This window comes from Bison bison, unplaced genomic scaffold (genome assembly GCF_000754665.1).
Source record: "Bison bison bison isolate TAMUID 2011002044 unplaced genomic scaffold, Bison_UMD1.0 scf7180017863887, whole genome shotgun sequence".
Taxonomy (NCBI): Eukaryota; Metazoa; Chordata; class Mammalia; order Artiodactyla; family Bovidae; genus Bison; species Bison bison.
Window position 1 is genome coordinate 417178 of NW_011494459.1, and position 15720 is coordinate 432897.

Genomic DNA, 15720 nt, shown 5'->3' on the forward strand with positions numbered 1-15720 from the left:
GTACCCACCCCAAGTAAATGCAGGAGACATGGGTTTGATCCTTGGGTCAGCAACAGCCCCTGGAGAAGGAAATGGCAACCCATCCTGGTATTCTTGCTTGAAAAATTCCATGGACAGAGGAGCCTGACAGAGCTACAGTCCACAGGGTCGCAAAGAGCCAGACACGACTTCGCAACTGAGCATGTGTGCTCCAAATAAAACAAATTCTTAGAGCTTAGCTTGTTAAAGTCACTGCCTTTCTCCATTTTCTTTATGCAGACCTCATGGTCACTTGTCTCCAGCTGATTTCACCTCCTCAAGCTCCCTCACCTGCCTCTTGGCTCCTGGTCACCTTTCCTCAGTGTTGTCCTGGAAGGGCATGAGCCAGCTGCCTGGCCACCCCTCCTGTGGTCCAAGAGCCTCTCATGTCTAAGTCTTCCTCCTTTACATTAGAGTCTTCTAAACACTCCCATGGCCTCTCAGAACCCACCCACACTTCCCTCAGATCCAACGGCCACATTGTTTTTTTTCCTACTTTCTCAATCACTTTGAGATCACCACAAGGGGCTACCTAGAAGGTTACCTGCCTTCTTTTCCTGGCTTCTTCTCAGAAGGTCACCTTTTGTATGGTTTCTGGGACAATCCTGCCCACTTCACTGATCCCCTGACCATCTCTTTTCATGTTTCTCATTTTTTTTTTACCAGCTCCCCTCTCCTTTGACCATTTCATAGGTTCCAAATCTCCCTAAGTCTCCTTTCTTGAAATGTACTACTTCCCAAAATACCCTGCCCAAAAGCAGGCCCCAGATTTCTCTTCTCTGAAAGCAAGGCCTTTGACACGCCAAGTCTACACGACCCAACCCCAGACACTCACCCAGTGCTCTCATCACCTTCCCTCCTCCACTCTTTTCCAAGGTTCCAGCCACACTCCTTGTCAAGGCAGGGTCATGGGTTGAGTTTTGCCCTCCCAAAGATACACTGGAACCCTAAGCCCAGGTACCTTTGAAAGTTAACTCATTTTAAAAACAGGGTCTTCATGGATGTAATCAACTTAACATCAAGGTGAGATGGTTGGATGGCATCACCTACTCAATGGACAAGAGTCTGAGCAAACTCCTGGAGATAGTGAAGGACAGGGAAGCCTGGGGTGCTGCGATACATGGAGTCACAAAATGCTGGATAAGACTTAGCAACTGAGCAACAAACAACTAGGATGTGCCCTAATCCAATATGATTGGTGTCCCTACAAGAGGAGAGGAGATACAGACAGAAACACAGAGACAGGAAAAGGCTGCATGGTGTTGGAGGCATAAATCGCAATAATGCAGCAAAACAGCAGGAATAAGGGCCAGCGCCAGAAGCCAGGCGGAGGCAAGCAGGCGTTCATTCTGCCAGAACCGCCGAGGGAGCCTGGCCCTGCTCATACCTTGATCTTGGACTTGCAGCTCCAGAAGTGTAGAGAATCAAACTCTGTTGTTTTAGGCCCTCCGGTGTGTGGTACTTTGTTCCAACCCCAGGGGACCAACACACTCCTGGAACACACATGGTCCAGCCTGCCCAGGCCTGCTTTGTGCACAGGGTATGGCGGGATGTTTCTCCTCAGAGACTAACTCTTTCTCTTACTGCTTCCGGCTCTGCTCAAACACTGTTCCTCAGAGATGACTTTCCTGCCCACCTTACATGAAACAGCAATTCATTCCTAATCTCTTCCCACCCCATCATCCTCTACCCTCATTTCCTGTTGTTTTATTCATGGCAGCTCCACCATCTGACAAATGATAGATCTATGTCTTTGTTTCTTGCCTCTTCCTCCTTACTCATCTGGATCTACTTTGTTCACCACTATATCCCCAGGGCTAAGAACAGAGCCTGGAACTTCAGACCTGATGGGTGAATCCCTGTTGAATGGACATACTCTTGGATTCTACTTTCACATAATATCAATGTATTCAGCATTTGGACCTGTTTGTGTGTTCTTTTAGCTGGCACGTGCAAAGGGCTCTTTCATTCTAACTTCCCAAAGCCAGTTTTTTTTTTTTTTTGGCTTCAACAATGGCTCCGCACAGGGTCACACACAACACAGGCTTTTGACGTGTGCTAGAGACCATAACCAGAGAAGGCAATGGCACCCCACTCCAGTACTCTTGCCTGGAAAATTCCATGGATGGGGAGCCTGGTAGGCTGCAGTCCATGGGGTCGCTAAGAGTCAGACACGACTGAGTGACTTCATTTTCACTTTTTGCTTTCATGCATTGGAGAAGGAAATGGCAACCCACTCCAGTGTTCTTGCCTGGAGAATCCCAGGGACGGGGGAGCCTGGTGGGCTGCTGTCTATGGGGTCCCACAGAGTCGGACACGACTGAACTGACTTAGCAGTAGCAGAGACCATAACGGATTTCAGCATGTGAATCGCAAACACTAAAAGCAGATACACACAGACATTCTGTCTATAACATTATCAGACTGTCAGGAGGAGACTTCCTTAATGTGTGTTTTACATGTACACCAGCAAAAACCTACAGGTCTCAACCCACTGACTCTGGCTGGCAGTGTGTGTGCATTCTCTCCACAGCGATGCAAATTCACCTTACAGTCTGGGAGACTAAGGCTCAGAGAGGTAAAGAAACTTGCCCAAAATCACAGAGCTAGAATGCAGGAGAGTAGCCAGGATTTAAAGGCAGGCAGCCTGGCTCCAGGGCCCGTGCTGTCACCTCAGTGGGATGCTGTCTACTGACACCTCGAAACTAACAGAGGCTCTTTCCCAAAAACTGTGGAACCATTTATGATAATGGAAAGAGAAGAAATGATTCAAAAGTAATCACCTGAAGAGATGGATGGCACCTTCTCTTGAACTCTGTGAGGTGGAAAGAAGCAAGAATAAAATAGAAATTATGAAGCACTTTAAGTGTAGTAGACAGGAACAAGTCTGAATTTTTTTTTTAACACATGAAAGGTTGTCAGTCAGTCAGAGTAAAATAAAATGTATGGGAGAGGGGGACAGTTGCATATTTTAAAACTCAATTTCTATGTTCTAGAACTCAATTTCTATGTTCTAGTTAATATTACTAAAGAAAACAATGATGTTGCATAAAATGAGTGTAAATGATACAAATATATTGAAATTTTATGGACATGATCACACACACACACACATACACACAAACTCCAAAGGACTAATGTCCTTAAGTCTAATTCCTACTCTATCAAGTCTAAGTTAGAAAGACTTATGCTATATTTTCTGGCAATTTCTAAATTAAATTCAGTGTACTCCTCACTGTAGGAAGTAGGAATTTTTCTGACTCAACAGGCTGGATTTGAAGCATTTTGTAAACACTCTCACAAGCTTTTCCATGGAGCTTATTAGCACATGGTATTATTATGTTGCCCTGTTTACATGTTGCCCATCTATGTGGATTCATTACAAGTATGATCTGCATGTTATTAATATTTGGTTCTACTACTAACTCCAAAACAAGCTGTCAATAAACTCTTCTTTCTGCTAGAACTGAAAATTCCATTTCTTTAAAAACACAAAGTGTTTTATCAAGAGTGAGGAGGATGGTAACTGGAAAGAGTTTTGCTGGGAGTTAATAAAATATTGAATAAAATCAATGCTGGTTTCCTAGAGAAATTGTTCTCATCTTCAATTTGCATATCTTGACTCTCGAAGATCTTCCAACACCTTGGTTACACATTTGTTGGCTAAAGACAATTTTTCATATACAAAGAGGCCTTTGGGACAAAATCTGAACTAAATCAGTGGTAGTCACCAGCCATTCATTCATTACAGAGACATGGGTATAAGTCCGTCTCTTATGGAACATCACATAACGAAGTCTGAGTTTTTAAAAAGGCACACTATTTAAGTGAATGGTCTTATGTTTAAGAAATACATTTTAAAATTATTTAAATGTTTAGATTTAATTGTATTAAATTTTATTAAATCTAATTTATTAATTTATAGTGAAACAAAATATTCAGACATTTTAAAATAATCACCTCTTGTCACTCGAAAAATGTGCAAATACCTTTTTATCTATAGACAACAGACTGCTTGAATTCCAGCATGTAGCAGCCCCATGCACACATATGCCCCTGTCTGTGTGTGCCTGGTTAGTTGAACTCCTGCCTACTCTATTTGTAAATGAAAAGAAATGGGGGGAAACACAGGAGGGAGGAACATAAATAAATCCAAAACATTACAACTCATGAGAGGTACTTGGTGTTATCCCTAAATCAATGGGATGTTCTTAATATTCTTAACTGATGAAGGTTCCCAAAAGAATGAAAAAAAAGATTTTTGAAAAAATATAAAATAATTATCAACATTTAAGCACCTCCCAAAAGATGCTTATCATATATACACACTATATACACACATGAGCAGATTTTCATGTCTAAAAACTACCTGCATTATCTAAAGCTCAACTTACTATGACGTTCCCAACTACTGAGGAGACAGTGTGGATGGCAGACACAGTTCAGACATAACTGACAACCATCCATCCCCATCACGCCTCTTGCCCTTTAAAGCGGGAGAACCCGCCTACAGATCAGTCACTCAGCATCCATGGAAATGAGCTGCCCCAATATGCTGCGTTTGCTACAACAACTGGGCCCTCTCCTTCCATTTTCTCTTTGCCCCACCCTATTTCATTCTTTTTTAAAAATATTTATTTGGCTGCACTGAGTCTCAGTTGCAGCACATGGGATCTAGTTTCCTGACCAGGGATGAAACCTAGGTCCCCCGCACTGGGAGCATGGAGTCTTAGTCTCGGGACCACCAGGGAAGGCCTCCCTCTTTCATTTTTTCAACTGCTTTTCTTCTGATCTTTTCTCAGTCTAACTTTGAACTCTTGTTTGCATGATATCCTCCTATTCCAATTTTAGGACATTTGCTGGTCTTCAAAGCATTTCCTAACTGAATGTCCTGGCCCAGGTCAGGGCACCCAGTGGACTGCAGACTCTCCCACAGTCACTGGTGCTTCCTGAACTGACCACGCCCATTCCTCTCCCCTAAGTTCCACTTCCTTGCTGTCAGGGAACAGGCAGTCTGCCTTAAACCCAAGTTCACTGGACCAGTAGGAAAAGTTTGGGACAGTGCTTCTATCTGCTGATTTATGGGAGTGAATTCTCAACTTTATACCTATGAGATCTGGCATCATCATGAACAAAGCTGAATTTCTTGGCTTCATTAAATGAAAACTGTACAAAGAACTGTAATAAGGAATGAGAAAGGCATGATTTATGACCCTCCACATACAGGAGATTTAATTTTGCCTTTTGCTCAATGGCCTATCCATTGTGCAGGCAAAGTCAATACCAATAATGAAATGTAGACTGAAGGGCTAAATCAATTCAATAAAATGCAATAGAAAGACTAGAGGACTGAGTAAATTTGGAAAGGCTGGTGCCTGCAAGATTAGTATTTGGACAACAGGTAATTACAAAAATCAATGCCTATATATGAAAACATGACAGGCAGCCATCTGTCATGAAGGGACAACCACTACTAATGGTTTAGGCTTGTGTGCAAAGTCCTGAGTGTGTACACACTGAGATGTGTACACACCTGAGTGTGTGTGTGTGTGTGTGTGTGTGTGTGTGCACATGAGCACGCCCTTGCACTCCCTGGGTGACTGAAGGAGAGATGAAGGGAAACCCCATGTGGCTCACTCTGCATTTCACTTAGGCCTCCTGCATCTGCCCAGCTCCTCTAGCTCATTTTTACTGACTCTGATCTCATTTTGTCAGGCTGTATGCTACCTCAGCCTCGCCTTCCTTGTCATCGCAGTCTCCCAGGTACCCCAGGCACCATTATCACGAAGTCCTGCCATGTCTGCAGTCTTTAGGACGTGGAGCAGAGGAACAAATTCCACCTGAACCACAGCTCTAAGAGCCAGGTGTCAGGAGAATCTCTGGGCAGTAAGAAGTGATACAGGCAACCTCCAGGGCACCTGCAGCAAAATTAAAACCTGCTCACAGGTACACACAACCTACACATACACGTGCATGCACGCTTAGTCGTGTCCTACTCCTTGCGACTCTGTGGACTGTAGCCCTCTAGGCTCCTCTGTCCGCAGACTCTTCCAGGCAAGAATACTAGAGTGGTTTGCATGCCCTCCTCCAGGGGATTTTCCCAACCCAGGGATTAAACCCCCCTCTCTTGTGTCTCCTGCATGGCAGGCAGATTCTTCACCACTGCACCGAGAAGCTCAGCTGTATATACATATGTAAGATAAAACAGTATCTTAAGTGTCTAACTGTGCTCCTGGACAAAGATGTATATGAATGAATGAATACATCATCACTTAGCAATTTGCATCCATTAAGTCATTTAGTCCCTATAAGGACTCTACAGGGGAGGGATCAGCATCTCTGTTTTAAAGATAAGAAAGGAGGCTTGAGTGGACAGTTCTGTTCAAGGAGACACACTGGTGAGCAGGGAAGTGATGTTGGACGATATGTCTTTCTGACACTGGTGAATGTGCTGGTCACCCCCTCCTTACACCACCGTTTTGTCTCCCACAGAACCCAGGGATGCTTCTAATGTGACCACACGCAAGTCCATGTTGGGCACCACTGCTATGAAGTTTCAAGGCTGGTCATGGCTCACATAGACAGAGGCAATAACTTTGAACTTGCCCAGGTAACGCATCTGCATGGATCACATGATGGCCTTGTTTGATGTTTGGCCTCTGACAGCTCTGTCCCTTCTGCTCGCATCCGAGCAAGCTGATGACAAAGCTCTGATGCCTCCTCCTTTGGTACCAGTAGGAAGTTCAAACCATAGAAATCCTGTCCCCAGGTAAGAACCCCATCCCAGGGCAGGCTGTATCTACCGCCTAATCCCCTAGCCATCCTGTCCTGAGCTCTCCACTCAAGTTCAGTCCCATGTGGAAGCCGCTACGCTCAGCTACATAAGCCTCATTATGTGAGTAACTGGCCTTTTCATACCCTCATGGGGTGTGTGTGCTGTCCTCAGTCTTGACATCAGAACCAAATTTGAGGACGAGTCCGTCCTGCTGCTGTGGTTGCCACAATATCTGTGAATCCACAGATGAGATGAGATTCTCTCATGGCCTCTAGAGAAACCCTCAAAGTTATAATCTTTGCAAAATGATGGCATGTGATCCCTCAATCGGAAATCTCTCCTTCATTTTAAATGGTTATTTTGTTTTCTACTAAAGGCCAAGAATGACTAAGAGAACTGCCACTTGGGACAAGAGCCACATAATTTAATTTATCCTCAGATCATTTTAATAGTATTTTTTGACATTCATATTAAAAAAAATAAAAAAATAAAACTAGTAAAAAAAATCTATCTTAGATGAACAATAATTTCTTTTATCTCAGCTTTGGCACTACCGATACTTGGTACAGAATAATTCCTTGTCCAGGCTGCCCTTCCATTACAGAATGTTTTGCAAGCATTCTTTGTAATTGAACAGGACCATATGGTGCCTGCTGGGGACAGATCCTCCATTTTTTTCCACCTGCTTCTTTGTAGAAAAACTTTAGCCAAAGAATAAATTTAATCAGAGAAGTGAGAAAATGCAGAAAGGAAAACCGTCAAGTGAGACAAAATAATAATAGTTTAGCCATTTAACATAGTCAAGGACCTTTAGTTCCTCCTTAAGAGCTATACATAATATTCTGAGTCACATCCTCTAAGGTGTTTTGCAGATACTAAAACCCCTGCCAGGTGGAAGGAGTTGATTACATGATGACCAGACTGTAGCCATGACAAGTTGCTCCATCTTACACAATTCCAAGAACTGACCTCAAGGAAACAGGAACAAACCGACCCTGGAACTGAAGATGAACTGTACTTAAAATAATCAAGATAGATGGTGCTGATCAGATCACTGCATGACCAATTTCACAATGACTGTCAGAGTGGACTATGCTGTTTCTGCATGTAACCCCCCTCCCCAGCCTGTAACCCTGGAAATCCCCCCTTTAAAGCTCTTGCTTCCCGATCAGCAGTTAGGAGTTGGGTTTTGGACATGAGTCCACCTTCTCCCAGGTTGTCAGTCTCCTGAATAAAGCAACCTTTTCTTTCCTGCCAACACTTGTCTCTCGAGCACTGACTTTTCAGAGGTGAGCAGCCCAGCGTGAGTTGGGTAACACATGACTGCCACCCACTAAATGCTAATGGCACACCACACATTTTTTCAATTCTGACAACCAAAGATGGCTCCAGATGTTGTAACGTGTCCTTTGGGAGGCAAAATTACACCTGGTTGCGAATCACTGCCTTATATTCATTCCACAAAGAAATAGGACTTTTCTGATAAGAAAACACAGGGTTAAGCCCTTTGTAGTCCCAGGGGAAGAGAAACAGGAAAAAAAAAAAAAAAGATGAAAAGCTGCTGGTCTATACACATCCCAAAGCAAGCAAGCACCATCTATAATAAATTGCAATTATATCTTCAAATCTCTGCTTTCCACCCTTAAACTAATTTAGTCTCATCTCCCAAATTCCTTACATGCTATGGAGATGACTCTTAACAGTTTATAAAAATCTTTTTTAAAAATTTGATTACTCAGCTGCTCATATGCAAATGCTTGTCCCTTGTCTAAAAAGAAAATCAGAGTTGGCTGTACTGACCACTGTGATTTTCTAGAAATATCACATACCACAATTTGTGCCCTTTGAAGCATTCCAAAATTTTTGAGTATGTTAACAATTGTTTACATGATGAACACAGAGAACAGTTTCTTTAATGGAACACATATATCTGTATCATATCCAATGGTACATTTGTAAATGGTTCAGAAAGTTTGGTTATAATACAAAGCTGGTTTATTGCCTAAAATTTCCCTCTTATCAATGAGTTTTCCAGAAAGACAGATGATACCATAAATTGATGTAGCAATCTTGATGTAATTTGAGGAGAACCTGAAGATGCTTTGTATTTTTTTAGAATTTAGGAGCAGAGATGACTCCAGAGATGGATTAGGAAGAGAAAAATGCAAATTACATCAAAAGTTTAGCATTTGATACTCTCATCTCTGTGGATATTAGTGTATATCCTTGGTCCTCTATCCCTTCAGTATTAAAATATTAAAAAAGAAGAATGTATATATAGGCATGCCAAACACTTAGATGAAAAGTTCTATGCTTCAGTCGTAAGTGTGGATCTAAGTTTTGATAGCATAATTTTTTTTTCCTTTTTTTAAAAATTTTATTTTATTTTTAAACTTTACATAATTGTATTAGTTTTGCCAAATATCAAAATGAATCCGCCACAGGTATACATGTGTTCCCCATCCTGAACCCTCCTCCCTCCTCCCTCCCCATACCATCCCTCTGGGTCATAATTTTAAGCTTTGAATTTTTTTCCCCATTCAGCAGTACTCTGAACACCTAAGTGATGATGAATCTGACACCAGTCATTCCTGATTCCAAGTAGTGCTTACCTCGGCTTTAATTTTGTTGTCTCCAAAACAGAGGTGCTGTAAATAGGCTGCAGCATTAGACTGGACGGAAGGAAACTGATGTTGCAACATCTGTATCACTTCAGGTAGCTCCGGGTCTCTCCATCCAAACTCTCTGAACAAAAGGAAAGCAGGAGAACATGAGAGAAATCCTGCAACTGGTAGCCTGCGGTCAACTCATTTATGTAACACCTGTGAGAGTTCACATGGGAATATTTCACAACTGATTGTCCTGGTTTTCTTACTCATGTTGTTGCTTAGTCGCTAAGTTGTGTCCAACTATGTGCGATCCCCCTCCCCCCAGGACTGCAGCACGCCAGGCTCTTCTGTCCTCCGCTGTCTCCCAGGGTTTGCTCACATTCATGTCCATAGAGTCAGTGATGCTACCTGACCATCTCATCCGCTTATATTTCTTCCACATGCACTGACTTAAAAAAGGATTTGAAAAGATTTCCTTGAGAAATGGTTTGTAAGCAAATGTATCTACATATATATGTACATACACATCTGGGGCTTCCCGGGTGGTACAATGGTAAAGAATCTGCCCATCAGTGCAGGAGATGAAGGAGACAGAGGTTCAAGCCCTGGGTCAGGACGATCCCCTGGAGTAGGAAACAGTAAACTACTCAAATATTCTCGCCTGGAAAATTCCATGGACAGAGGAGGTTGGCAGGCTGCAGTCCATGGGGTTGTTAAAGAGTCAGACACAACTAAGCATGCAAGCACATATACTTATATAATCTTAAATGTATCACTGAAGTTACCATGTTTATGAAGACTGAAAAAAAAAAAGGACTTAAAATGGCACGATCTCATTAATATAGACATTTTTCATTTGGACTCCAGTAGATAATTTACAAGATCACATTTATTTTCCAAAATATTATTTCAACAGTCTTGTGCAGGTATAGCATTTAGTTAAATTACCAGATAAGAGAAAATATAACTGAATGAGTCCAACCTAAAATGTCATGATACCAGTTATGCCATATTTGTTATATTTATGGTTAATACTGCTATTATCATAATCCCTTTTTTTTAAAAACATACAGATTCCTTAAACAATTTTCTGAGGATAAAAGTATACTAACAAGAAGCCTTCATAAAAGGAAATTATTTATTTAAAATGTTAGGTTTATTCAAACAAATTTTATGCACGGTGTATTCTTTTTCGATATCCTCTTGTTTATATCTGAGCTACTCCAAGAAGCTAGCTGTTTATTTAATTTTGAGAAACATGCTCCAGGATTCTTAAATCCATTATAAAACACAAGGGTGACTGTACCATTATGCATATGAATACTCTTTCATGAAATTCACCAACTTAAGCAGTTAGAGCAGCAATCCCCAACCTTTCTGGCACCAGGGATTGCTTTCATGAAAGCAAGTTTTTCCATGGATCAGGAAGCGGCGGGGCGGTGGTGGGTGGATTCGGGATGATTCAAGCACATTACATTTATTTGTGCATTAATTTGTATTATTACATCAGTTCCACCTCAGAGCATCAGGCATTAGATTCTGGAGGTTGGGGACCCTTGAGTTAGAACATGACACTGACATGGTTGGATGTAAGGATTTCATTTCTGAAGCAGTGAATCAATTTTTAACAGAGAAATAAAAAAGCAACCCATGAGGCCACAGATGAAAACCTGACCCCTTGAACCACAAACGGCTACTATTTATCTGAAGGATAGGCTGGAAGAGACTTGAGACAGCTTGGCAGCACCCACTTGACTCCCAGAAAACAACTCAAAAGCATACATCCTATTGATGCCAGGTCAGTGCTGTCATCTCAGAAGAGGAGTCATAAAAAATGGGACAGAAATGGAGCAGACAAAGGTTAAAAGTTTCCTCATAGATTCTAACCTGTTCTCTTTATCTTTTCTTTATCACGCCTGGTAGAGGTTGTCAAGTAAATCTTGAAGCATGTTGGTGCTGTCTTACTGCTATCGAAGACAATACGGAATAGGATTCCTTTTGAGTTGGCTCAGTTCTTAAAGGACTGGATGGTGTGAGGAGCACCTTTGCTACAAAACATACTCAAATGGTTGCTGAAAATGGACCAACTATTGGATCTTCTTCAGCTAGGTGATCACAGTAAAAAACAATTATGGATGAAAACATAGGAAGCTTGTTTTTCTTTTTAATTGAATTTTCTTTCATTGCATGATTCTAAACCACCTCAGTGTGCAACATCCAGATAGCACAGTCTTTTTTCTTATAATAGCAGCCTTTTAAAATTATATCCTTTGTTCAAGTTAAATCAAAATCTACAGAACACCTATAAATTAAAATTAGAAATGTCATGTGAATACACTGGATGACTAATATGAATTCAGGTAAGCCCATGCTATTGGAAAGTGATTAGTGAAGGATGCATTTCAGTCTATTTTACTAACCAGATGAGAATTGCTCTATTACGCTTATATGGCATAGATAAGAAAGTCCTTGAACAAGAGTACAGGAGGAACAGTCTTAGGGCACTTGGCTTGCTTGTGTCAGTGCATACACACAGAGATGCATACCAGACTACATACATACACACAGAGCCCAGAATCAACAGAAGAAGGAAAATTTCAAGAGTTACACAAGCCTTTTTTTCTGGAATGGTTTTGTTTCACTTAAAAGAGATTCTGCTCAGATTTTGTGTTTCCCATTGGAGATGGACTCTAGAAAAGAGCTGGACAAAATAAAATGTCTGTCTTATTTGGGCCAGAATTCAGTACAAGGCGTGGATTCTTTATACAAGGTCTTTTTTTTTTTCAACTGAAGTATAGTTTATTTACAGTGTTTTGTTATTTTCAGGTGTACAGCAAAGTGATTGATATATAATATATATATTCTTTTTCAGATTCTTTTCACTTATAGGTTATTACAAAATACTGAATATAGATCCCTGTGCTATATTTGCTCCTTGCTTGATGTCCTTCACATGAGATTTTAATCCTGAAGGACAAGCAACGTTCATAAGACAAAAGAATTCTGGTGAAAAAATCAGCAAAAGAACAGCACGAGGAGAGACACTGGGTCACGGAAGGCTGACAGATTCAGGGAAGGTGTGCATTCAGCCAGGATGGCTATGAGACAGGAGGCTGCAGGAAGGGGTTTACCCAGGAAGGAGGTGGTGGAAATGAAGCTGGAAAGCAAGGTTGGTGTGAGATCGCAAAGAGCTTTGCACTTCAGTACAAAACGTCTGGGCCTGGTTTGTGGTCAGAATTGTGACAAAGAAGTCTAAGGAAATTTAGATAATGTTCAGACTTACAGAACGGACATCTTAAGTAATACTGTGAGTGTGGACTAAAAGTCAGTGCCGAGGCTCCCTGTTCACGTGGTGTCATGCTTTAATCCTTAACTAGCCTTAGGTAGTTTCTTTTCATTTCATGGAGGAGGAAATTAATAGACTTAGAGATGTTCATAAACTTAAGAGGTGGAGCAGAAATAAAACTCTGGCCATCTGCTTTCTAATAGATATAATCATATAACAATGATGCCTACTGTAATTGCTGTCTTGAAATAAAGTCTAAAAGTCTAAAAAATAAATACACTTAAAACTGTGTCCCCAGGGGACATCTGACAAGGTAAGAAGACAGTTTTGGTTGTCACAACTGGAGGATGCTATTGATATCCAGGAAGCAGACCCCAGGAATCCTGCTCAACATCTTACATTGCACAGACAATTCCCTATGACAAAGAATTATCTGCCCCAAAATATCACTAGAGCCAAGACTGAGACACCCTGGTCTAAACATGTTCTGTTATTTGATAATTTTTTAAAAAAATTATTGTAGTATAGCTGCTTTATGATGTCATGTTAGTGTCTGCTATACAGCAAAGTGAGTCAGCCATATGTATATACATTATCTCCTCTTTTTTGGATTTCCTTCCCATTTAGGTTACCACAAAGCACTGAACAGAGTTCCCTGGGCCATACAGTAGGTTGTCATTAGTTATCTATTCAGTTATAAAAAAGAATGAAATTGTGATATTTGCAGAGACATGGATGGGCCTTAAAGACTGTCATATAGAATGAAGTAAGTCAGAAAGAGAAAAATGAATATCATATATTAACACATATATTTGAACTCTAGAAAAATGATACAGATGAACTCATTTGAAAAGTAGAAATATTTGATCATTCTTTGTTGAGCATGTTATAAATCTCTTATTTCTTGATTACTGCTGTAGAAGAGGCACAGGATTTGGCATCCAAACAATTAGGAAAGAGTTCAGAACTTGAACATCTGGCTTTCTCCCTTCTAGATTACAAATATATATAGAAGAGTCCCTCAGTGCTTGCTGGTATTGGTTTCCATGGATCAAATATAGAGAATAACGCCATCTATTTCACAGAACTTCTTTTTAAAAGACAGCATAAAATATGAAAGTGAAAGTGCTGGGCAAACTATTAAAAGCTAGATGTGTGTGTGCATGCTAAGTCACTTCAGTCATGTTTGACTCTGCATGGCCCTATGGATTGTAGCCACCAGGCTCCTCTGTCCATGGGATTCTCCAGGCAAGAATACTGGAGTGGGTTGCTATGCCCTCCTCCAGGGGATCTTCCTGACCCTGGGATGGAACCCACATCTCTTAAGTCTCCTGGATTGGCAGGAGGGTTATTTTACCACTAGCACCACCCAGGAAACCCCAAAAGCTAGGTATATACTGCTGCTGCTGCTGCTAGGTCGCTTCAGTCGGTATATACTACTAATTGTTATTCTAAGACTTATAAGGGGTGTGCGCGCGCACACACACACACACACACACACTTAAACTTTATGTATACCACTTACTTTTAAAAAAAATAAACTTTTACTGTTGTACATTATACTTATTGGAAGGAATCTAAGTGTAAGAAGAGGCACTGCTTTAGCCTGCAGTAAAAACTGTACATTAAAACGTGCCATTTTGAAAAAATTTTTCCACCTAACCCCTTTAGAGGCCAAGTCTTAGCTCAAGAAGAGTTCTTTGTACACAGAGTTGGTTCAAATCCTGCTCCACTATGAATTCTCCTCTTCTATGTGTCTTGCTTGCTGCTGATCCACCACTGGCTGGCATAAATATCTATGGAGTTATCTGTTACAGTGAGATAATAATTCCTACCTTAGAGTATTGTGGGATGATTAGAATTAATATATATGAACCCCTTAGAGCAATGTCTGGCACAGTGTGGGCCCTCCAGAAATGTCAGGTATTACATATAACTAGACTTCACTTTCACTTTTCACTTTCATGCATTGGAGAAGGAAATGGCAACCCACTCCAGTGTTCTTGCCTAGAGAATCCCAGGGATGGGGGAGCCTGGTGTTCTGCCGTCTATGGGGTTGCACAGAGTTGGACACGGCTGAAGTGACTTAGCAGCAGCAGCAGACGAAGAAAAGAAGAATAGGAAATAAGAACCATCTACAATTTTCTACAGAAGCCCAGCTCATATCTCTCATTTGTTACTGAGCTTCACTTTAGAAATGTTTATGGAACTGGAGAATATGTAAATGTAACCTTTTCTCCATTAAAACTTGTCACACAGACCAACAATATTGTGACTTGGTCCTCACTCTTATAAGGACTCTCTGAGTTGTTAAAATTACAAGGCACTTAGCACACAGCTAAACAGCAAACAGTCTGAAATTTGTTACCATGTTAGGCTGGCACCACAACCGAAGAGTTGATGTCCTGTCACAACATTTTTATCAAGTTTACTTCCGTGTTGAAAAGAGCCCCAGGACAATCAAGAGTCTTCGGGAATTCACACTGAGATTTTCAGCAAAGCTTTACGTCAGAGGGTCAGAGTTCAATTTGATTGCAAGGTCAATAAACTCCATGGGAAGCCAGGCTATGGATATTATTTAAATCTGTGAAAATCTCAACCATTTATAATCATCTGAACTCTAACTAAAAGTTTTAAAGACCATATTGTCTTTCCATTACCATCCAGAGACCACAAGGTGAGACATTTTGACTTTGTCTTGTTGACAAGATAAGAGTGAGGAGGCCGCAGAGCCAGTGGTCACAACAATAAGTTAGATGGAAAGATTTCTTTGTTTTGTTTTACAAAATGGAGGTATCTTCATGCTTGTTGATAGATAAGAACTTCAGTCAGTTCAGTTCAGTTCAGTCGCTCAGTCGTATCTGACTCTTTGCGACCCCATGAATCACAGCACGCCAGGCCTCCCTGTCCATCACCAATTCCCAGAGTTCACTCAGACTCACATCCATCGAGTTGGTGATGCCATCCAGTCATCTCATCCTCTGTCATCCCCTCTCCTCCTGCCCCCAATCCCACCCACCCATCAGAGTCTT

The 15720-nt window shown here is 41.2% G+C and overlaps 1 protein-coding gene across 2 annotated transcripts in view; it reads right to left on the reverse strand.

Annotated features, from left to right (window-relative positions):
* The window catches only part of CTNND2 (catenin (cadherin-associated protein), delta 2), a 914052-nt gene that overhangs the window by 278502 nt on the left and 619830 nt on the right, over nucleotides 1-15720 (reverse strand). For both annotated transcript variants that reach the window (XM_010833758.1, XM_010833759.1), the window contains one exon: nucleotides 9406-9538. In XM_010833758.1, the coding sequence (XP_010832060.1) occupies nucleotides 9406-9538 (133 nt within the window). The remainder of the gene's footprint in view (nucleotides 1-9405; nucleotides 9539-15720) is intronic.